The sequence below is a fragment of the Opisthocomus hoazin genome, chromosome Z, assembly GCF_030867145.1.
Source record: "Opisthocomus hoazin isolate bOpiHoa1 chromosome Z, bOpiHoa1.hap1, whole genome shotgun sequence".
NCBI classification, from domain to species: domain Eukaryota; kingdom Metazoa; phylum Chordata; class Aves; order Opisthocomiformes; family Opisthocomidae; genus Opisthocomus; species Opisthocomus hoazin.
In genome coordinates this window covers 34,023,952-34,045,448 of record NC_134454.1, presented here as the reverse complement: position 1 = coordinate 34,045,448, position 21,497 = coordinate 34,023,952, and the positions used below count along the sequence as shown (strand labels likewise).

Below are 21,497 nucleotides of genomic sequence, written 5' to 3'. Positions count from 1 at the left end.
CTCTTTAATTGGAGGCTGCTCTTGTGTGGGAATCGACAGGGCCGCAGGCGGCCTTGACGGTCTTGATGGAATAGAGCCATATCTATGAGCTAATTATTTTGTGCACCTCTGTTTGAAAAACAGGAGGAAAGGAACGAAGAAACAGGATGGGGAAAACCAACTTTTTGATAAGTGTGAAGGTCGTGTGAACGGACACATGATGACCAATCAGAAGGACAAAGGAGCTACATGCCAGAAGACCCTCACCAATGCGACTCTGGGGGTGGGGGACAAGGGGATATAAAAATGTTATGATTAACCATTAAAGTGCTTCTGCTGCTGCTTCTGCTTGCTTTTGCTTGCTTTGTGACTGCCGTAACTTATTGTGGTGTGCTGCCACACTCTTGCTTCCCCTCTCTTTGACTTTCTTTGTCTTTCATTTTCTCTTATTCCCTCTCTTTTTCTCTCGTCTGGCTTGCTGTTTCCCCAAGGTCATGCCCACCACACCGAGAGAGCAGAGAATGGCACAGCTCAGCCTCCGTTGCTTTTGTGAATTGCCCTGTTTTATCTCTGCCAGGTGTGCTGGTTTTGTCTGGCATAGAGCTAATTTTTTCTGTAGCAGCTACTATAGGGCTATGTTTTAGATTTGTGCTGAAAACAGTGCAGATAACACAGGGATGTTTTAGTTACTGCTGAGCAGTGCTTACACAGAGTCAAGGCCTTTTCTGCTCCTCTCCCCACCCCACCAGCGAGTAGGATGGGGGTGCACAACAAGGGACACAGCTGGGACAGCTGACCCCTGATGACCAAAGTGATATTCCACACCATTTGGCATCATGCACAGCATATAAAGCAAAGAAAAGAAGGAAGGGAAGGATCTTCAGTGTGATGGTGTTTCTCTTCCCAAGTAACTGCTTCCCAAGCCCTGCTTTCCTGGAGATGGCTGAACACCTGCCTGCCCATGGGAAGTACTGAATGAAATCCTTGTTTTGCTTTGCTTGCGTGCATGGCTTTTGCTTTACTTATTAAACTGTCTACCTCAACCCACAAGTTTTCTCACTTTCACCCTCCTAAACCTCTTCCCCATCCCATACAGGGGTAAGTGAGCAAGCAGCTGTGGGGTGCTCTGTTGCCAGCCGGGGTTAATTCTCAACACCGGGTCAGAGCAAGCCTGCCGCCACGGCACTTCTGGCTGTAGGCATTGGTTTTGAAAACCAAAGCAGAATCACAAACAGTAGATCTCTCACCAAACAATGACACCCAAAATGGAAAGATAAATGTTACGTTTGCAAAGCACACAGTCCACACATTCAGATTAATTTAACAAAAAAAAGTATTATTGCTTTATTCAGATGAAAACAAATGAGCATCAGACAAATAGATGAAAGCACAGTAGAATTCAGCCTGAACAGCTTCTTATGAACCAAGCTACTTTTCCCTTGTCTAAGAAGAGTAATCCCCATAAAACGCATTTTCTGGCTTTTGGTTTGGGTTGTTTTTTTGCTGTTTGTTTTAAACAAAACTTTGAAATACTCTGTGGATATATTTTACCTAGTACAAGAATTATCGTATGATGGTTTTATGAAATTGCAACTTCCAAACAGTCTTCTGAGAAACTTTAAAAGTTATGTACTAGCAATATTGTATCTTCTGTGAGTTAAAAGTGCATACACAGTCAAAGGTTTTAGACTTTTCCCAGACATCTTTTAACATACACAAATCACATCAGCTGTTTTTGTTCTCAAAGGGAAAAAAGTAGTCAAAACAAATTCACAATTTTAAGAAGTGTTCCATGGGAAGTGTGCTACATTTTTTCTTCCGGGAAACCAAACCAAGAAGATCTGCTGACGAGATTCTTTGGCAGTCTTAGTATCAGTGGTTGTCTCTCTGGACACTCTAGGAAGGACATCCTGGGGGAAGGCAGCTGACCAGAAGGCGATGCTGGTGCTTCTTCAACGTAGCTGCTTAGAGTTTCTATGTGACGGATGCTACTGCTGGTATCCGCTCTGGCAAGCCTCCGACCAGGCGATGTTTCTCGAAGTTCAAAATCAGCATTTCTAATGTCACCGTCTAAGTCTGCCCTTGTGGTAGGAATACTGTACTTTTTGGCTGCTCCTCCAGTTTTCTCACCGACTCTGTAAACATCTTCACATCCTGTCATTTCCAAAAAAGAAGATGGAGACTCACCTTCTCTCTCGTATGTCCGAGTTGTGCCTGTCCAAGTAATACTGCTGTCACATTCCATAGTTAGTGGCTCCTTGCTACTATCACTATCAATCGTAATCACCACTGGAGAAGAGTGTGACGAGTTACTCACGTGATGTTTCCGGTGTTTCTTCTTATGCTTCTTCTTTTTCTTTTTAAGATGTCTTGTGTCTGTCGCTTTTCCTTCATAGACTATCTCCACACTTGGACTCCTCATCTTTTTCGTCTTTTTCTTACGCTTTGTCTCACTGCTTGCTCGATTGTCTGAAAGGCTATCTTCATTTTTGTAGCAGTCACTGAATTTGGAGAAAGTTTTCTCGGGGTCATTTTCTCTTTCTAGACTTGTGCTCTCCACAAACGCATTCTCCAAATGGCGGGTTTTGTACTTCCTTTTTCCACCAGGCTTTCCACTTTTCGTTCTGTTAGTTCCTCCAGAAGGGGTCCTTGACCTGTTGCTTGATCGACTCCTCGACCTGCATCTTTCATCACAGTAATAGTGTCTCTCACGGAGTCCCCTCTGGCTCTGTGGATCTGCCTTTTCAACAAATGATCGCATCCTGTATTCTGGACTAGCAGATTGCTTCGAATAACGAGCATTAGGCTGAGTCCTCCTTCTGCTGGAGGAGTCATAGCCATCTCCAAGGTCCTTTCGACTACAGGAAGTGTAACCCCACTGGTCTCTACTTTGATAATTGTCTCTCATGTAATAACGATCGCTGTCCCTGCTTCTTGATCGCCTTTTGCCATGGCCTTTGCTACGTGATCGTGATCTGCTTAATTCTCTGGATGGACTGCTCTCACGACTTAGAGAGACTCTCTGGCTTTTTAGAGAGACTCTGGTGTCACGAGCCCTTGACCTCCTGCTGCTTCTCTTGCTCCTACGCTTGCTACTATCCCTGCTTCTCGATGGTCTCCTTTTAAGGTGGCTTCTGCTACGATGCTCCCTCCTAGACCGATGGCCACGACTGCCTCGACTGTTCCGAGAACAGGACCGTGGGCTCCTGGACCTCCCCTTTCTGGACAATCTGTGATGCCAAGGGAAGCACACTGTGTCACTCCCCGGAGAGAGGCTCCAGTTCCGGTCCCGTGGAGACAGATCTTTCACCTTACACTTGTTCTTCTCTTCATCTTTGGACTCTGTCTTCTCAGCTGCAGGAGATAAGCAGCTTCTACCACTACCCACACCCTCCCTGTATGTGGGGGAACGTGGCGAGAAACTCCTGCTTGGTTCACTGTCACTCCAGCTGCGACACTGCATTGGCTGCTGTTTCTTCGCATCTTCCCTTTTCTCTTCTCTGATGGACTCCTCAGAGTCCGAGGACAGCTCAACCACTTCTGGTGTCCTCTCAGCTAACGGCTTAACATACCCAACAATAACACAATTGTCCGATGAAGAGTCACTGTCGTTTGAGTCAGCGTTAGCCTGTAACTGAGGCTGCCGTTTGGTTCTTTGACTCTTTGTAGCAGAGTCCTCATCAGAACTTTCTGACATCTCCAGAGGAGAAGCCATGGTTGCACGAACCTCTTCTGAAACAGAATAGGAAGGCCCGGGAGTTTCATCATCCCAGGGGGCCTGATCAAGACCAGTCACAGACAAACTGTTATCTGGCCCTCGAGAATATGCCATATCCGGAGATATTGTAATAATTGATGAGTCCGAGTGGCTTCCTTCATCATACGACGGTGCAGGACAGTCATAATTGGCATGTTGATCATACGCTTCTAAGTTAAAAGGACAACGGGCAAAACTGATGAATTCATGTATGAAGTGTTCAGTCCGATTCAGCAGAAATGGCTTTAAATCGTCAGCAAAGGCCTGACTTTCCAGGTCATACCTGGTCACATTACTCATGATAAAGTGCTGCACAATATTAACCAAAGATCCATGGGCACCAAACAGCACCGTAAGTTCTCGCTTCAGCCAAGGAACCAACCTGTGAAGGCAAGCAGGGTTGCGGCGGAAAAACTCTGCTGAAATGTCTCGGTAGCGGCCACCATCCTGAATATTCCGAATGCGCACACCAGTACGGTACAGCGCTCTGCGGAAGTTGATCATGTCCTCCTCCTGAATCTGCCGTAGAGACCTGCCCTCCGCGCTAGCCTGTCTCCTTGAGGCCAGCCTCCTGATCATCTGCTGGATCTCTCCGGCTCTCTGCCGCACGGGTGCGCTGGACAAGCCTTCAAACAATATCCCATTATCTGGAGGGAACTGCGTCCTTCGGGACGGGGAACGACTGGCGCGGCGTTCCCCTGTTAAAGTGGTACGGTAACGAAATCTCCGGCCATCAGGGCTGGCAAAAGAGCTATTTTCTGAAAAGGGGAGTACGTACTCCTTGAAGTCATCTTCGGCACGAATCGTATGGAAAATGGAAAAAAAGGGTTGCTTGCACAGGGGGCATTCTGCTTTGTTTTTTGACCACTCCTGGACACAGTGGAAACAGAACTTATGCAAGCAGCGATCTAGATACGCAACATTGTCAAACCTATCCAAGCAGATGGGGCATTTAGAGTCAGGAGACGCATCTGTTGGCAGTTTGCTGGTGCTGGCTTTTGGCGAAAAGTTACTGTCTTCTGAAAAATCCTTATCTGAGGAAGTCATGTTCTACAAAAGAAAGAGACAATAGATCATTGCTATCTCAGAGAGACAGAAAATGCTAACATCTAGACACAGAAACCCGTAACCATCGCCTTCAAGGTTCCAAACCCAACAACAGCACTCAGAGAACACTGAACAAAGAATCATAGAATCATAGCATCACAGAACCATAGAATCAATCACCAAGTCCAGCCGTCAACCCAACACCACCATGCCTACTAAACCATGACCTGAATGTCTATAGGTTTTTTGAACACCTCCAGGGATGGTGACTCCAATACTTCCCCGGGCAGCCTGTTCCAATGCCTGACCACTCTTTCAGTAAAGAAATCTGCAGGCATTGGTTTTGAAAACCAAAGCAGATACACAAACAGTAGACCTCTCGCCAAACAATGTCCAACCCCCTGCCCCTCCACTGAGAAAGAGACCCTGAGTATTGATGGCATTTCAATTTCTACCAGCAGGCATGAGTCCCTAAACCGTTGACACCTCCCCATCCATCAGTGCTCCTCAGTCGGCCCAGCTGTACCCCCCCGCCCCCGACGCGGTGCGTGGGGGCAGCAGTGGAAAACCTGGGCAGAGCTGCCTGTGGGCAGCGAGGGCTGACGTGCAGACGGGGAGCACCCTCTGCATGCTGCTCTTGCCGGGCGAGGGCCCTGCTTTCCTGTGGGAAGGAGCCAGCCCGCTAAGTCTTGCCCTCCACAGAGCTTGCATTTCAGAATTGGTGTGCCCCATGTCTCAGAAATCCTTCCTCTTTAATTGGAGGCTGCTCTTGTGTGGGAATCGACAGGGCCGCAGGCGGCCTTGACGGTCTTGATGGAATAGAGCCATATCTATGAGCTAATTATTTTGTGCACCTCTGTTTGAAAAACAGGAGGAAAGGAACGAAGAAACAGGATGGGGAAAACCAACTTTTTGATAAGTGTGAAGGTCGTGTGAACGGACACATGATGACCAATCAGAAGGACAAAGGAGCTACATGCCAGAAGACCCTCACCAATGCGACTCTGGGGGTGGGGGACAAGGGGATATAAAAATGTTATGATTAACCATTAAAGTGCTTCTGCTGCTGCTTCTGCTTGCTTTTGCTTGCTTTGTGACTGCCGTAACTTATTGTGGTGTGCTGCCACACTCTTGCTTCCCCTCTCTTTGACTTTCTTTGTCTTTCATTTTCTCTTATTCCCTCTCTTTTTCTCTCGTCTGGCTTGCTGTTTCCCCAAGGTCATGCCCACCACACCGAGAGAGCAGAGAATGGCACAGCTCAGCCTCCGTTGCTTTTGTGAATTGCCCTGTTTTATCTCTGCCAGGTGTGCTGGTTTTGTCTGGCATAGAGCTAATTTTTTCTGTAGCAGCTACTATAGGGCTATGTTTTAGATTTGTGCTGAAAACAGTGCAGATAACACAGGGATGTTTTAGTTACTGCTGAGCAGTGCTTACACAGAGTCAAGGCCTTTTCTGCTCCTCTCCCCACCCCACCAGCGAGTAGGATGGGGGTGCACAACAAGGGACACAGCTGGGACAGCTGACCCCTGATGACCAAAGTGATATTCCACACCATTTGGCATCATGCACAGCATATAAAGCAAAGAAAAGAAGGAAGGGAAGGATCTTCAGTGTGATGGTGTTTCTCTTCCCAAGTAACTGCTTCCCAAGCCCTGCTTTCCTGGAGATGGCTGAACACCTGCCTGCCCATGGGAAGTACTGAATGAAATCCTTGTTTTGCTTTGCTTGCGTGCATGGCTTTTGCTTTACTTATTAAACTGTCTACCTCAACCCACAAGTTTTCTCACTTTCACCCTCCTAAACCTCTTCCCCATCCCATACAGGGGTAAGTGAGCAAGCAGCTGTGGGGTGCTCTGTTGCCAGCCGGGGTTAATTCTCAACACCGGGTCAGAGCAAGCCTGCCGCCACGGCACTTCTGGCTGTAGGCATTGGTTTTGAAAACCAAAGCAGAATCACAAACAGTAGATCTCTCACCAAACAATGACACCCAAAATGGAAAGATAAATGTTACGTTTGCAAAGCACACAGTCCACACATTCAGATTAATTTAACAAAAAAAAGTATTATTGCTTTATTCAGATGAAAACAAATGAGCATCAGACAAATAGATGAAAGCACAGTAGAATTCAGCCTGAACAGCTTCTTATGAACCAAGCTACTTTTCCCTTGTCTAAGAAGAGTAATCCCCATAAAACGCATTTTCTGGCTTTTGGTTTGGGTTGTTTTTTTGCTGTTTGTTTTAAACAAAACTTTGAAATACTCTGTGGATATATTTTACCTAGTACAAGAATTATCGTATGATGGTTTTATGAAATTGCAACTTCCAAACAGTCTTCTGAGAAACTTTAAAAGTTATGTACTAGCAATATTGTATCTTCTGTGAGTTAAAAGTGCATACACAGTCAAAGGTTTTAGACTTTTCCCAGACATCTTTTAACATACACAAATCACATCAGCTGTTTTTGTTCTCAAAGGGAAAAAAGTAGTCAAAACAAATTCACAATTTTAAGAAGTGTTCCATGGGAAGTGTGCTACATTTTTTCTTCCGGGAAACCAAACCAAGAAGATCTGCTGACGAGATTCTTTGGCAGTCTTAGTATCAGTGGTTGTCTCTCTGGACACTCTAGGAAGGACATCCTGGGGGAAGGCAGCTGACCAGAAGGCGATGCTGGTGCTTCTTCAACGTAGCTGCTTAGAGTTTCTATGTGACGGATGCTACTGCTGGTATCCGCTCTGGCAAGCCTCCGACCAGGCGATGTTTCTCGAAGTTCAAAATCAGCATTTCTAATGTCACCGTCTAAGTCTGCCCTTGTGGTAGGAATACTGTACTTTTTGGCTGCTCCTCCAGTTTTCTCACCGACTCTGTAAACATCTTCACATCCTGTCATTTCCAAAAAAGAAGATGGAGACTCACCTTCTCTCTCGTATGTCCGAGTTGTGCCTGTCCAAGTAATACTGCTGTCACATTCCATAGTTAGTGGCTCCTTGCTACTATCACTATCAATCGTAATCACCACTGGAGAAGAGTGTGACGAGTTACTCACGTGATGTTTCCGGTGTTTCTTCTTATGCTTCTTCTTTTTCTTTTTAAGATGTCTTGTGTCTGTCGCTTTTCCTTCATAGACTATCTCCACACTTGGACTCCTCATCTTTTTCGTCTTTTTCTTACGCTTTGTCTCACTGCTTGCTCGATTGTCTGAAAGGCTATCTTCATTTTTGTAGCAGTCACTGAATTTGGAGAAAGTTTTCTCGGGGTCATTTTCTCTTTCTAGACTTGTGCTCTCCACAAACGCATTCTCCAAATGGCGGGTTTTGTACTTCCTTTTTCCACCAGGCTTTCCACTTTTCGTTCTGTTAGTTCCTCCAGAAGGGGTCCTTGACCTGTTGCTTGATCGACTCCTCGACCTGCATCTTTCATCACAGTAATAGTGTCTCTCACGGAGTCCCCTCTGGCTCTGTGGATCTGCCTTTTCAACAAATGATCGCATCCTGTATTCTGGACTAGCAGATTGCTTCGAATAACGAGCATTAGGCTGAGTCCTCCTTCTGCTGGAGGAGTCATAGCCATCTCCAAGGTCCTTTCGACTACAGGAAGTGTAACCCCACTGGTCTCTACTTTGATAATTGTCTCTCATGTAATAACGATCGCTGTCCCTGCTTCTTGATCGCCTTTTGCCATGGCCTTTGCTACGTGATCGTGATCTGCTTAATTCTCTGGATGGACTGCTCTCACGACTTAGAGAGACTCTCTGGCTTTTTAGAGAGACTCTGGTGTCACGAGCCCTTGACCTCCTGCTGCTTCTCTTGCTCCTACGCTTGCTACTATCCCTGCTTCTCGATGGTCTCCTTTTAAGGTGGCTTCTGCTACGATGCTCCCTCCTAGACCGATGGCCACGACTGCCTCGACTGTTCCGAGAACAGGACCGTGGGCTCCTGGACCTCCCCTTTCTGGACAATCTGTGATGCCAAGGGAAGCACACTGTGTCACTCCCCGGAGAGAGGCTCCAGTTCCGGTCCCGTGGAGACAGATCTTTCACCTTACACTTGTTCTTCTCTTCATCTTTGGACTCTGTCTTCTCAGCTGCAGGAGATAAGCAGCTTCTACCACTACCCACACCCTCCCTGTATGTGGGGGAACGTGGCGAGAAACTCCTGCTTGGTTCACTGTCACTCCAGCTGCGACACTGCATTGGCTGCTGTTTCTTCGCATCTTCCCTTTTCTCTTCTCTGATGGACTCCTCAGAGTCCGAGGACAGCTCAACCACTTCTGGTGTCCTCTCAGCTAACGGCTTAACATACCCAACAATAACACAATTGTCCGATGAAGAGTCACTGTCGTTTGAGTCAGCGTTAGCCTGTAACTGAGGCTGCCGTTTGGTTCTTTGACTCTTTGTAGCAGAGTCCTCATCAGAACTTTCTGACATCTCCAGAGGAGAAGCCATGGTTGCACGAACCTCTTCTGAAACAGAATAGGAAGGCCCGGGAGTTTCATCATCCCAGGGGGCCTGATCAAGACCAGTCACAGACAAACTGTTATCTGGCCCTCGAGAATATGCCATATCCGGAGATATTGTAATAATTGATGAGTCCGAGTGGCTTCCTTCATCATACGACGGTGCAGGACAGTCATAATTGGCATGTTGATCATACGCTTCTAAGTTAAAAGGACAACGGGCAAAACTGATGAATTCATGTATGAAGTGTTCAGTCCGATTCAGCAGAAATGGCTTTAAATCGTCAGCAAAGGCCTGACTTTCCAGGTCATACCTGGTCACATTACTCATGATAAAGTGCTGCACAATATTAACCAAAGATCCATGGGCACCAAACAGCACCGTAAGTTCTCGCTTCAGCCAAGGAACCAACCTGTGAAGGCAAGCAGGGTTGCGGCGGAAAAACTCTGCTGAAATGTCTCGGTAGCGGCCACCATCCTGAATATTCCGAATGCGCACACCAGTACGGTACAGCGCTCTGCGGAAGTTGATCATGTCCTCCTCCTGAATCTGCCGTAGAGACCTGCCCTCCGCGCTAGCCTGTCTCCTTGAGGCCAGCCTCCTGATCATCTGCTGGATCTCTCCGGCTCTCTGCCGCACGGGTGCGCTGGACAAGCCTTCAAACAATATCCCATTATCTGGAGGGAACTGCGTCCTTCGGGACGGGGAACGACTGGCGCGGCGTTCCCCTGTTAAAGTGGTACGGTAACGAAATCTCCGGCCATCAGGGCTGGCAAAAGAGCTATTTTCTGAAAAGGGGAGTACGTACTCCTTGAAGTCATCTTCGGCACGAATCGTATGGAAAATGGAAAAAAAGGGTTGCTTGCACAGGGGGCATTCTGCTTTGTTTTTTGACCACTCCTGGACACAGTGGAAACAGAACTTATGCAAGCAGCGATCTAGATACGCAACATTGTCAAACCTATCCAAGCAGATGGGGCATTTAGAGTCAGGAGACGCATCTGTTGGCAGTTTGCTGGTGCTGGCTTTTGGCGAAAAGTTACTGTCTTCTGAAAAATCCTTATCTGAGGAAGTCATGTTCTACAAAAGAAAGAGACAATAGATCATTGCTATCTCAGAGAGACAGAAAATGCTAACATCTAGACACAGAAACCCGTAACCATCGCCTTCAAGGTTCCAAACCCAACAACAGCACTCAGAGAACACTGAACAAAGAATCATAGAATCATAGCATCACAGAACCATAGAATCAATCACCAAGTCCAGCCGTCAACCCAACACCACCATGCCTACTAAACCATGACCTGAATGTCTATAGGTTTTTTGAACACCTCCAGGGATGGTGACTCCAATACTTCCCCGGGCAGCCTGTTCCAATGCCTGACCACTCTTTCAGTAAAGAAATCTGCAGGCATTGGTTTTGAAAACCAAAGCAGATACACAAACAGTAGACCTCTCGCCAAACAATGTCCAACCCCCTGCCCCTCCACTGAGAAAGAGACCCTGAGTATTGATGGCATTTCAATTTCTACCAGCAGGCATGAGTCCCTAAACCGTTGACACCTCCCCATCCATCAGTGCTCCTCAGTCGGCCCAGCTGTACCCCCCCGCCCCCGACGCGGTGCGTGGGGGCAGCAGTGGAAAACCTGGGCAGAGCTGCCTGTGGGCAGCGAGGGCTGACGTGCAGACGGGGAGCACCCTCTGCATGCTGCTCTTGCCGGGCGAGGGCCCTGCTTTCCTGTGGGAAGGAGCCAGCCCGCTAAGTCTTGCCCTCCACAGAGCTTGCATTTCAGAATTGGTGTGCCCCATGTCTCAGAAATCCTTCCTCTTTAATTGGAGGCTGCTCTTGTGTGGGAATCGACAGGGCCGCAGGCGGCCTTGACGGTCTTGATGGAATAGAGCCATATCTATGAGCTAATTATTTTGTGCACCTCTGTTTGAAAAACAGGAGGAAAGGAACGAAGAAACAGGATGGGGAAAACCAACTTTTTGATAAGTGTGAAGGTCGTGTGAACGGACACATGATGACCAATCAGAAGGACAAAGGAGCTACATGCCAGAAGACCCTCACCAATGCGACTCTGGGGGTGGGGGACAAGGGGATATAAAAATGTTATGATTAACCATTAAAGTGCTTCTGCTGCTGCTTCTGCTTGCTTTTGCTTGCTTTGTGACTGCCGTAACTTATTGTGGTGTGCTGCCACACTCTTGCTTCCCCTCTCTTTGACTTTCTTTGTCTTTCATTTTCTCTTATTCCCTCTCTTTTTCTCTCGTCTGGCTTGCTGTTTCCCCAAGGTCATGCCCACCACACCGAGAGAGCAGAGAATGGCACAGCTCAGCCTCCGTTGCTTTTGTGAATTGCCCTGTTTTATCTCTGCCAGGTGTGCTGGTTTTGTCTGGCATAGAGCTAATTTTTTCTGTAGCAGCTACTATAGGGCTATGTTTTAGATTTGTGCTGAAAACAGTGCAGATAACACAGGGATGTTTTAGTTACTGCTGAGCAGTGCTTACACAGAGTCAAGGCCTTTTCTGCTCCTCTCCCCACCCCACCAGCGAGTAGGATGGGGGTGCACAACAAGGGACACAGCTGGGACAGCTGACCCCTGATGACCAAAGTGATATTCCACACCATTTGGCATCATGCACAGCATATAAAGCAAAGAAAAGAAGGAAGGGAAGGATCTTCAGTGTGATGGTGTTTCTCTTCCCAAGTAACTGCTTCCCAAGCCCTGCTTTCCTGGAGATGGCTGAACACCTGCCTGCCCATGGGAAGTACTGAATGAAATCCTTGTTTTGCTTTGCTTGCGTGCATGGCTTTTGCTTTACTTATTAAACTGTCTACCTCAACCCACAAGTTTTCTCACTTTCACCCTCCTAAACCTCTTCCCCATCCCATACAGGGGTAAGTGAGCAAGCAGCTGTGGGGTGCTCTGTTGCCAGCCGGGGTTAATTCTCAACACCGGGTCAGAGCAAGCCTGCCGCCACGGCACTTCTGGCTGTAGGCATTGGTTTTGAAAACCAAAGCAGAATCACAAACAGTAGATCTCTCACCAAACAATGACACCCAAAATGGAAAGATAAATGTTACGTTTGCAAAGCACACAGTCCACACATTCAGATTAATTTAACAAAAAAAAGTATTATTGCTTTATTCAGATGAAAACAAATGAGCATCAGACAAATAGATGAAAGCACAGTAGAATTCAGCCTGAACAGCTTCTTATGAACCAAGCTACTTTTCCCTTGTCTAAGAAGAGTAATCCCCATAAAACGCATTTTCTGGCTTTTGGTTTGGGTTGTTTTTTTGCTGTTTGTTTTAAACAAAACTTTGAAATACTCTGTGGATATATTTTACCTAGTACAAGAATTATCGTATGATGGTTTTATGAAATTGCAACTTCCAAACAGTCTTCTGAGAAACTTTAAAAGTTATGTACTAGCAATATTGTATCTTCTGTGAGTTAAAAGTGCATACACAGTCAAAGGTTTTAGACTTTTCCCAGACATCTTTTAACATACACAAATCACATCAGCTGTTTTTGTTCTCAAAGGGAAAAAAGTAGTCAAAACAAATTCACAATTTTAAGAAGTGTTCCATGGGAAGTGTGCTACATTTTTTCTTCCGGGAAACCAAACCAAGAAGATCTGCTGACGAGATTCTTTGGCAGTCTTAGTATCAGTGGTTGTCTCTCTGGACACTCTAGGAAGGACATCCTGGGGGAAGGCAGCTGACCAGAAGGCGATGCTGGTGCTTCTTCAACGTAGCTGCTTAGAGTTTCTATGTGACGGATGCTACTGCTGGTATCCGCTCTGGCAAGCCTCCGACCAGGCGATGTTTCTCGAAGTTCAAAATCAGCATTTCTAATGTCACCGTCTAAGTCTGCCCTTGTGGTAGGAATACTGTACTTTTTGGCTGCTCCTCCAGTTTTCTCACCGACTCTGTAAACATCTTCACATCCTGTCATTTCCAAAAAAGAAGATGGAGACTCACCTTCTCTCTCGTATGTCCGAGTTGTGCCTGTCCAAGTAATACTGCTGTCACATTCCATAGTTAGTGGCTCCTTGCTACTATCACTATCAATCGTAATCACCACTGGAGAAGAGTGTGACGAGTTACTCACGTGATGTTTCCGGTGTTTCTTCTTATGCTTCTTCTTTTTCTTTTTAAGATGTCTTGTGTCTGTCGCTTTTCCTTCATAGACTATCTCCACACTTGGACTCCTCATCTTTTTCGTCTTTTTCTTACGCTTTGTCTCACTGCTTGCTCGATTGTCTGAAAGGCTATCTTCATTTTTGTAGCAGTCACTGAATTTGGAGAAAGTTTTCTCGGGGTCATTTTCTCTTTCTAGACTTGTGCTCTCCACAAACGCATTCTCCAAATGGCGGGTTTTGTACTTCCTTTTTCCACCAGGCTTTCCACTTTTCGTTCTGTTAGTTCCTCCAGAAGGGGTCCTTGACCTGTTGCTTGATCGACTCCTCGACCTGCATCTTTCATCACAGTAATAGTGTCTCTCACGGAGTCCCCTCTGGCTCTGTGGATCTGCCTTTTCAACAAATGATCGCATCCTGTATTCTGGACTAGCAGATTGCTTCGAATAACGAGCATTAGGCTGAGTCCTCCTTCTGCTGGAGGAGTCATAGCCATCTCCAAGGTCCTTTCGACTACAGGAAGTGTAACCCCACTGGTCTCTACTTTGATAATTGTCTCTCATGTAATAACGATCGCTGTCCCTGCTTCTTGATCGCCTTTTGCCATGGCCTTTGCTACGTGATCGTGATCTGCTTAATTCTCTGGATGGACTGCTCTCACGACTTAGAGAGACTCTCTGGCTTTTTAGAGAGACTCTGGTGTCACGAGCCCTTGACCTCCTGCTGCTTCTCTTGCTCCTACGCTTGCTACTATCCCTGCTTCTCGATGGTCTCCTTTTAAGGTGGCTTCTGCTACGATGCTCCCTCCTAGACCGATGGCCACGACTGCCTCGACTGTTCCGAGAACAGGACCGTGGGCTCCTGGACCTCCCCTTTCTGGACAATCTGTGATGCCAAGGGAAGCACACTGTGTCACTCCCCGGAGAGAGGCTCCAGTTCCGGTCCCGTGGAGACAGATCTTTCACCTTACACTTGTTCTTCTCTTCATCTTTGGACTCTGTCTTCTCAGCTGCAGGAGATAAGCAGCTTCTACCACTACCCACACCCTCCCTGTATGTGGGGGAACGTGGCGAGAAACTCCTGCTTGGTTCACTGTCACTCCAGCTGCGACACTGCATTGGCTGCTGTTTCTTCGCATCTTCCCTTTTCTCTTCTCTGATGGACTCCTCAGAGTCCGAGGACAGCTCAACCACTTCTGGTGTCCTCTCAGCTAACGGCTTAACATACCCAACAATAACACAATTGTCCGATGAAGAGTCACTGTCGTTTGAGTCAGCGTTAGCCTGTAACTGAGGCTGCCGTTTGGTTCTTTGACTCTTTGTAGCAGAGTCCTCATCAGAACTTTCTGACATCTCCAGAGGAGAAGCCATGGTTGCACGAACCTCTTCTGAAACAGAATAGGAAGGCCCGGGAGTTTCATCATCCCAGGGGGCCTGATCAAGACCAGTCACAGACAAACTGTTATCTGGCCCTCGAGAATATGCCATATCCGGAGATATTGTAATAATTGATGAGTCCGAGTGGCTTCCTTCATCATACGACGGTGCAGGACAGTCATAATTGGCATGTTGATCATACGCTTCTAAGTTAAAAGGACAACGGGCAAAACTGATGAATTCATGTATGAAGTGTTCAGTCCGATTCAGCAGAAATGGCTTTAAATCGTCAGCAAAGGCCTGACTTTCCAGGTCATACCTGGTCACATTACTCATGATAAAGTGCTGCACAATATTAACCAAAGATCCATGGGCACCAAACAGCACCGTAAGTTCTCGCTTCAGCCAAGGAACCAACCTGTGAAGGCAAGCAGGGTTGCGGCGGAAAAACTCTGCTGAAATGTCTCGGTAGCGGCCACCATCCTGAATATTCCGAATGCGCACACCAGTACGGTACAGCGCTCTGCGGAAGTTGATCATGTCCTCCTCCTGAATCTGCCGTAGAGACCTGCCCTCCGCGCTAGCCTGTCTCCTTGAGGCCAGCCTCCTGATCATCTGCTGGATCTCTCCGGCTCTCTGCCGCACGGGTGCGCTGGACAAGCCTTCAAACAATATCCCATTATCTGGAGGGAACTGCGTCCTTCGGGACGGGGAACGACTGGCGCGGCGTTCCCCTGTTAAAGTGGTACGGTAACGAAATCTCCGGCCATCAGGGCTGGCAAAAGAGCTATTTTCTGAAAAGGGGAGTACGTACTCCTTGAAGTCATCTTCGGCACGAATCGTATGGAAAATGGAAAAAAAGGGTTGCTTGCACAGGGGGCATTCTGCTTTGTTTTTTGACCACTCCTGGACACAGTGGAAACAGAACTTATGCAAGCAGCGATCTAGATACGCAACATTGTCAAACCTATCCAAGCAGATGGGGCATTTAGAGTCAGGAGACGCATCTGTTGGCAGTTTGCTGGTGCTGGCTTTTGGCGAAAAGTTACTGTCTTCTGAAAAATCCTTATCTGAGGAAGTCATGTTCTACAAAAGAAAGAGACAATAGATCATTGCTATCTCAGAGAGACAGAAAATGCTAACATCTAGACACAGAAACCCGTAACCATCGCCTTCAAGGTTCCAAACCCAACAACAGCACTCAGAGAACACTGAACAAAGAATCATAGAATCATAGCATCACAGAACCATAGAATCAATCACCAAGTCCAGCCGTCAACCCAACACCACCATGCCTACTAAACCATGACCTGAATGTCTATAGGTTTTTTGAACACCTCCAGGGATGGTGACTCCAATACTTCCCCGGGCAGCCTGTTCCAATGCCTGACCACTCTTTCAGTAAAGAAATCTGCAGGCATTGGTTTTGAAAACCAAAGCAGATACACAAACAGTAGACCTCTCGCCAAACAATGTCCAACCCCCTGCCCCTCCACTGAGAAAGAGACCCTGAGTATTGATGGCATTTCAATTTCTACCAGCAGGCATGAGTCCCTAAACCGTTGACACCTCCCCATCCATCAGTGCTCCTCAGTCGGCCCAGCTGTACCCCCCCGCCCCCGACGCGGTGCGTGGGGGCAGCAGTGGAAAACCTGGGCAGAGCTGCCTGTGGGCAGCGAGGGCTGACGTGCAGACGGGGAGCACCCTCTGCATGCTGCTCTTGCCGGGCGAGGGCCCTGCTTTCCTGTGGGAAGGAGCCAGCCCGCTAAGTCTTACCCTCCACAGAGCTTGCATTTCAGAATTGGTGTGCCCCATGTCTCAGAAATCCTTCCTCTTTAATTGGAGGCTGCTCTTGTGTGGGAATCGACAGGGCCGCAGGCGGCCTTGACGGTCTTGATGGAATAGAGCCATATCTATGAGCTAATTATTTTGTGCACCTCTGTTTGAAAAACAGGAGGAAAGGAACGAAGAAACAGGATGGGGAAAACCAACTTTTTGATAAGTGTGAAGGTCGTGTGAACGGACACATGATGACCAATCAGAAGGACAAAGGAGCTACATGCCAGAAGACCCTCACCAATGCGACTCTGGGGGTGGGGGACAAGGGGATATAAAAATGTTATGATTAACCATTAAAGTGCTTCTGCTGCTGCTTCTGCTTGCTTTTGCTTGCTTTGTGACTGCCGTAACTTATTGTGGTGTGCTGCCACACTCTTGCTTCCCCTCTCTTTGACTTTCTTTGTCTTTCATTTTCTCTTATTCCCTCTCTTTTTCTCTCGTCTGGCTTGCTGTTTCCCCAAGGTCATGCCCACCACACCGAGAGAGCAGAGAATGGCACAGCTCAGCCTCCGTTGCTTTTGTGAATTGCCCTGTTTTATCTCTGCCAGGTGTGCTGGTTTTGTCTGGCATAGAGCTAATTTTTTCTGTAGCAGCTACTATAGGGCTATGTTTTAGATTTGTGCTGAAAACAGTGCAGATAACACAGGGATGTTTTAGTTACTGCTGAGCAGTGCTTACACAGAGTCAAGGCCTTTTCTGCTCCTCTCCCCACCCCACCAGCGAGTAGGATGGGGGTGCACAACAAGGGACACAGCTGGGACAGCTGACCCCTGATGACCAAAGTGATATTCCACACCATTTGGCATCATGCACAGCATATAAAGCAAAGAAAAGAAGGAAGGGAAGGATCTTCAGTGTGATGGTGTTTCTCTTCCCAAGTAACTGCTTCCCAAGCCCTGCTTTCCTGGAGATGGCTGAACACCTGCCTGCCCATGGGAAGTACTGAATGAAATCCTTGTTTTGCTTTGCTTGCGTGCATGGCTTTTGCTTTACTTATTAAACTGTCTACCTCAACCCACAAGTTTTCTCACTTTCACCCTCCTAAACCTCTTCCCCATCCCATACAGGGGTAAGTGAGCAAGCAGCTGTGGGGTGCTCTGTTGCCAGCCGGGGTTAATTCTCAACACCGGGTCAGAGCAAGCCTGCCGCCACGGCACTTCTGGCTGTAGGCATTGGTTTTGAAAACCAAAGCAGAATCACAAACAGTAGATCTCTCACCAAACAATGACACCCAAAATGGAAAGATAAATGTTACGTTTGCAAAGCACACAGTCCACACATTCAGATTAATTTAACAAAAAAAAGTATTATTGCTTTATTCAGATGAAAACAAATGAGCATCAGACAAATAGATGAAAGCACAGTAGAATTCAGCCTGAACAGCTTCTTATGAACCAAGCTACTTTTCCCTTGTCTAAGAAGAGTAATCCCCATAAAACGCATTTTCTGGCTTTTGGTTTGGGTTGTTTTTTTGCTGTTTGTTTTAAACAAAACTTTGAAATACTCTGTGGATATATTTTACCTAGTACAAGAATTATCGTATGATGGTTTTATGAAATTGCAACTTCCAAACAGTCTTCTGAGAAACTTTAAAAGTTATGTACTAGCAATATTGTATCTTCTGTGAGTTAAAAGTGCATACACAGTCAAAGGTTTTAGACTTTTCCCAGACATCTTTTAACATACACAAATCACATCAGCTGTTTTTGTTCTCAAAGGGAAAAAAGTAGTCAAAACAAATTCACAATTTTAAGAAGTGTTCCATGGGAAGTGTGCTACATTTTTTCTTCCGGGAAACCAAACCAAGAAGATCTGCTGACGAGATTCTTTGGCAGTCTTAGTATCAGTGGTTGTCTCTCTGGACACTCTAGGAAGGACATCCTGGGGGAAGGCAGCTGACCAGAAGGCGATGCTGGTGCTTCTTCAACGTAGCTGCTTAGAGTTTCTATGTGACGGATGCTACTGCTGGTATCCGCTCTGGCAAGCCTCCGACCAGGCGATGTTTCTCGAAGTTCAAAATCAGCATTTCTAATGTCACCGTCTAAGTCTGCCCTTGTGGTAGGAATACTGTACTTTTTGGCTGCTCCTCCAGTTTTCTCACCGACTCTGTAAACATCTTCACATCCTGTCATTTCCAAAAAAGAAGATGGAGACTCACCTTCTCTCTCGTATGTCCGAGTTGTGCCTGTCCAAGTAATACTGCTGTCACATTCCATAGTTAGTGGCTCCTTGCTACTATCACTATCAATCGTAATCACCACTGGAGAAGAGTGTGACGAGTTACTCACGTGATGTTTCCGGTGTTTCTTCTTATGCTTCTTCTTTTTCTTTTTAAGATGTCTTGTGTCTGTCGCTTTTCCTTCATAGACTATCTCCACACTTGGACTCCTCATCTTTTTCGTCTTTTTCTTACGCTTTGTCTCACTGCTTGCTCGATTGTCTGAAAGGCTATCTTCATTTTTGTAGCAGTCACTGAATTTGGAGAAAGTTTTCTCGGGGTCATTTTCTCTTTCTAGACTTGTGCTCTCCACAAACGCATTCTCCAAATGGCGGGTTTTGTACTTCCTTTTTCCACCAGGCTTTCCACTTTTCGTTCTGTTAGTTCCTCCAGAAGGGGTCCTTGACCTGTTGCTTGATCGACTCCTCGACCTGCATCTTTCATCACAGTAATAGTGTCTCTCACGGAGTCCCCTCTGGCTCTGTGGATCTGCCTTTTCAACAAATGATCGCATCCTGTATTCTGGACTAGCAGATTGCTTCGAATAACGAGCATTAGGCTGAGTCCTCCTTCTGCTGGAGGAGTCATAGCCATCTCCAAGGTCCTTTCGACTACAGGAAGTGTAACCCCACTGGTCTCTACTTTGATAATTGTCTCTCATGTAATAACGATCGCTGTCCCTGCTTCTTGATCGCCTTTTGCCATGGCCTTTGCTACGTGATCGTGATCTGCTTAATTCTCTGGATGGACTGCTCTCACGACTTAGAGAGACTCTCTGGCTTTTTAGAGAGACTCTGGTGTCACGAGCCCTTGACCTCCTGCTGCTTCTCTTGCTCCTACGCTTGCTACTATCCCTGCTTCTCGATGGTCTCCTTTTAAGGTGGCTTCTGCTACAATGCTCCCTCCTAGACCGATGGCCACGACTGCCTCGACTGTTCCGAGAACAGGACCGTGGGCTCCTGGACCTCCCCTTTCTGGACAATCTGTGATGCCAAGGGAAGCACACTGTGTCACTCCCCGGAGAGAGGCTCCAGTTCCGGTCCCGTGGAGACAGATCTTTCACCTTACACTTGTTCTTCTCTTCATCTTTGGACTCTGTCTTCTCAGCTGCAGGAGATAAGCAGCTTCTACCACTACCCACACCCTCCCTGTATGTGGGGGAACGTGGCGAGAAACTCCTGCTTGGTTCACTGTCACTCCAGCTGCGACACTGCATTGGCTGCTGTTTCTTCGCATCTTCCCTTTTCTCTTCTCTGATGGACTCCTCAGAGTCCGAGGACAGCTCAACCACTTCTGGTGTCCTCTCAGCTAACGGCTTAACATACCCAACAATAACACAATTGTCCGATGAAGAGTCACTGTCGTTTGAGTCAGCGTTAGCCTGTAACTGAGGCTGCCGTTTGGTTCTTTGACTCTTTGTAGCAGAGTCCTCATCAGAACTTTCTGACATCTCCAGAGGAGAAGCCATGGTTGCACGAACCTCTTCTGAAACAGAATAGGAAGGCCCGGGAGTTTCATCATCCCAGGGGGCCTGATCAAGACCAGTCACAGACAAACTGTTATCTGGCCCTCGAGAATATGCCATATCCGGAGATATTGTAATAATTGATGAGTCCGAGTGGCTTCCTTCATCATACGACGGTGCAGGACAGTCATAATTGGCATGTTGATCATACGCTTCTAAGTTAAAAGGACAACGGGCAAAACTGATGAATTCATGTATGAAGTGTTCAGTCCGATTCAGCAGAAATGGCTTTAAATCGTCAGCAAAGGCCTGACTTTCCAGGTCATACCTGGTCACATTACTCATGATAAAGTGCTGCACAATATTAACCAAAGATCCATGGGCACCAAACAGCACCGTAAGTTCTCGCTTCAGCCAAGGAACCAACCTGTGAAGGCAAGCAGGGTTGCGGCGGAAAAACTCTGCTGAAATGTCTCGGTAGCGGCCACCATCCTGAATATTCCGAATGCGCACACCAGTACGGTACAGCGCTCTGCGGAAGTTGATCATGTCCTCCTCCTGAATCTGCCGTAGAGACCTGCCCTCCGCGCTAGCCTGTCTCCTTGAGGCCAGCCTCCTGATCATCTGCTGGATCTCTCCGGCTCTCTGCCGCACGGGTGCGCTGGACAAGCCTTCAAACAATATCCCATTATCTGGAGGGAACTGCGTCCTTCGGGACGGGGAACGACTGGCGCGGCGTTCCCCTGTTAAAGTGGTACGGTAACGAAATCTCCGGCCATCAGGGCTGGCAAAAGAGCTATTTTCTGAAAAGGGGAGTACGTACTCCTTGAAGTCATCTTCGGCACGAATCGTATGGAAAATGGAAAAAAAGGGTTGCTTGCACAGGGGGCATTCTGCTTTGTTTTTTGACCACTCCTGGACACAGTGGAAACAGAACTTATGCAAGCAGCGATCTAGATACGCAACATTGTCAAACCTATCCAAGCAGATGGGGCATTTAGAGTCAGGAGACGCATCTGTTGGCAGTTTGCTGGTGCTGGCTTTTGGCGAAAAGTTACTGTCTTCTGAAAAATCCTTATCTGAGGAAGTCATGTTCTACAAAAGAAAGAGACAATAGATCATTGCTATCTCAGAGAGACAGAAAATGCTAACATCTAGACACAGAAACCCGTAACCATCGCCTTCAAGGTTCCAAACCCAACAACAGCACTCA

The 21,497-nt window shown here is 47.1% G+C and overlaps 4 protein-coding genes across 4 annotated transcripts; all 4 read right to left on the bottom strand.

Moving 5' to 3' along the window:
- Window positions 1–1,386: 1,386 nt before the first annotated feature.
- Window positions 1,387–4,806, bottom strand: LOC142358933 (E3 ubiquitin-protein ligase Topors-like). Its single transcript, XM_075411678.1, has one exon. It carries the CDS (start codon window positions 4,781–4,783, stop codon window positions 1,784–1,786), a length of 3,000 nt encoding a protein of 999 aa, XP_075267793.1. The 5' UTR covers window positions 4,784–4,806; the 3' UTR covers window positions 1,387–1,783.
- Window positions 4,807–6,917: 2,111 nt separating this feature from the next.
- Window positions 6,918–10,337, bottom strand: LOC104338362 (E3 ubiquitin-protein ligase Topors). Its single transcript, XM_009944399.2, has one exon. It carries the CDS (start codon window positions 10,312–10,314, stop codon window positions 7,315–7,317), a length of 3,000 nt encoding a protein of 999 aa, XP_009942701.1. The 5' UTR covers window positions 10,315–10,337; the 3' UTR covers window positions 6,918–7,314.
- A 2,111-nt stretch (window positions 10,338–12,448) lies between these two features.
- LOC142358934 (E3 ubiquitin-protein ligase Topors-like) lies at window positions 12,449–15,868 on the bottom strand. Its single transcript, XM_075411680.1, has one exon. The coding sequence runs from the start codon at window positions 15,843–15,845 to the stop codon at window positions 12,846–12,848; it is 3,000 nt and encodes a 999-aa protein (XP_075267795.1). The 5' UTR covers window positions 15,846–15,868; the 3' UTR covers window positions 12,449–12,845.
- Window positions 15,869–17,979: 2,111 nt separating this feature from the next.
- LOC142358938 (E3 ubiquitin-protein ligase Topors-like) lies at window positions 17,980–21,399 on the bottom strand. The gene has a single exon (XM_075411686.1). The coding sequence runs from the start codon at window positions 21,374–21,376 to the stop codon at window positions 18,377–18,379; it is 3,000 nt and encodes a 999-aa protein (XP_075267801.1). The 5' UTR covers window positions 21,377–21,399; the 3' UTR covers window positions 17,980–18,376.
- Window positions 21,400–21,497: the final 98 nt, after the last annotated feature.

Bases quoted from the DNA above. Each gene is read 5' to 3' on its own strand.
- LOC142358934 (XM_075411680.1), bottom strand. From the start codon at position 15,845: ATGACTTCCTCAGATAAGGATTTTTCAGAAGACAGTAACTTTTCGCCA.
- LOC142358933 (XM_075411678.1), bottom strand. From the start codon at position 4,783: ATGACTTCCTCAGATAAGGATTTTTCAGAAGACAGTAACTTTTCGCCA.
- LOC142358938 (XM_075411686.1), bottom strand. From the start codon at position 21,376: ATGACTTCCTCAGATAAGGATTTTTCAGAAGACAGTAACTTTTCGCCA.
- LOC104338362 (XM_009944399.2), bottom strand. From the start codon at position 10,314: ATGACTTCCTCAGATAAGGATTTTTCAGAAGACAGTAACTTTTCGCCA.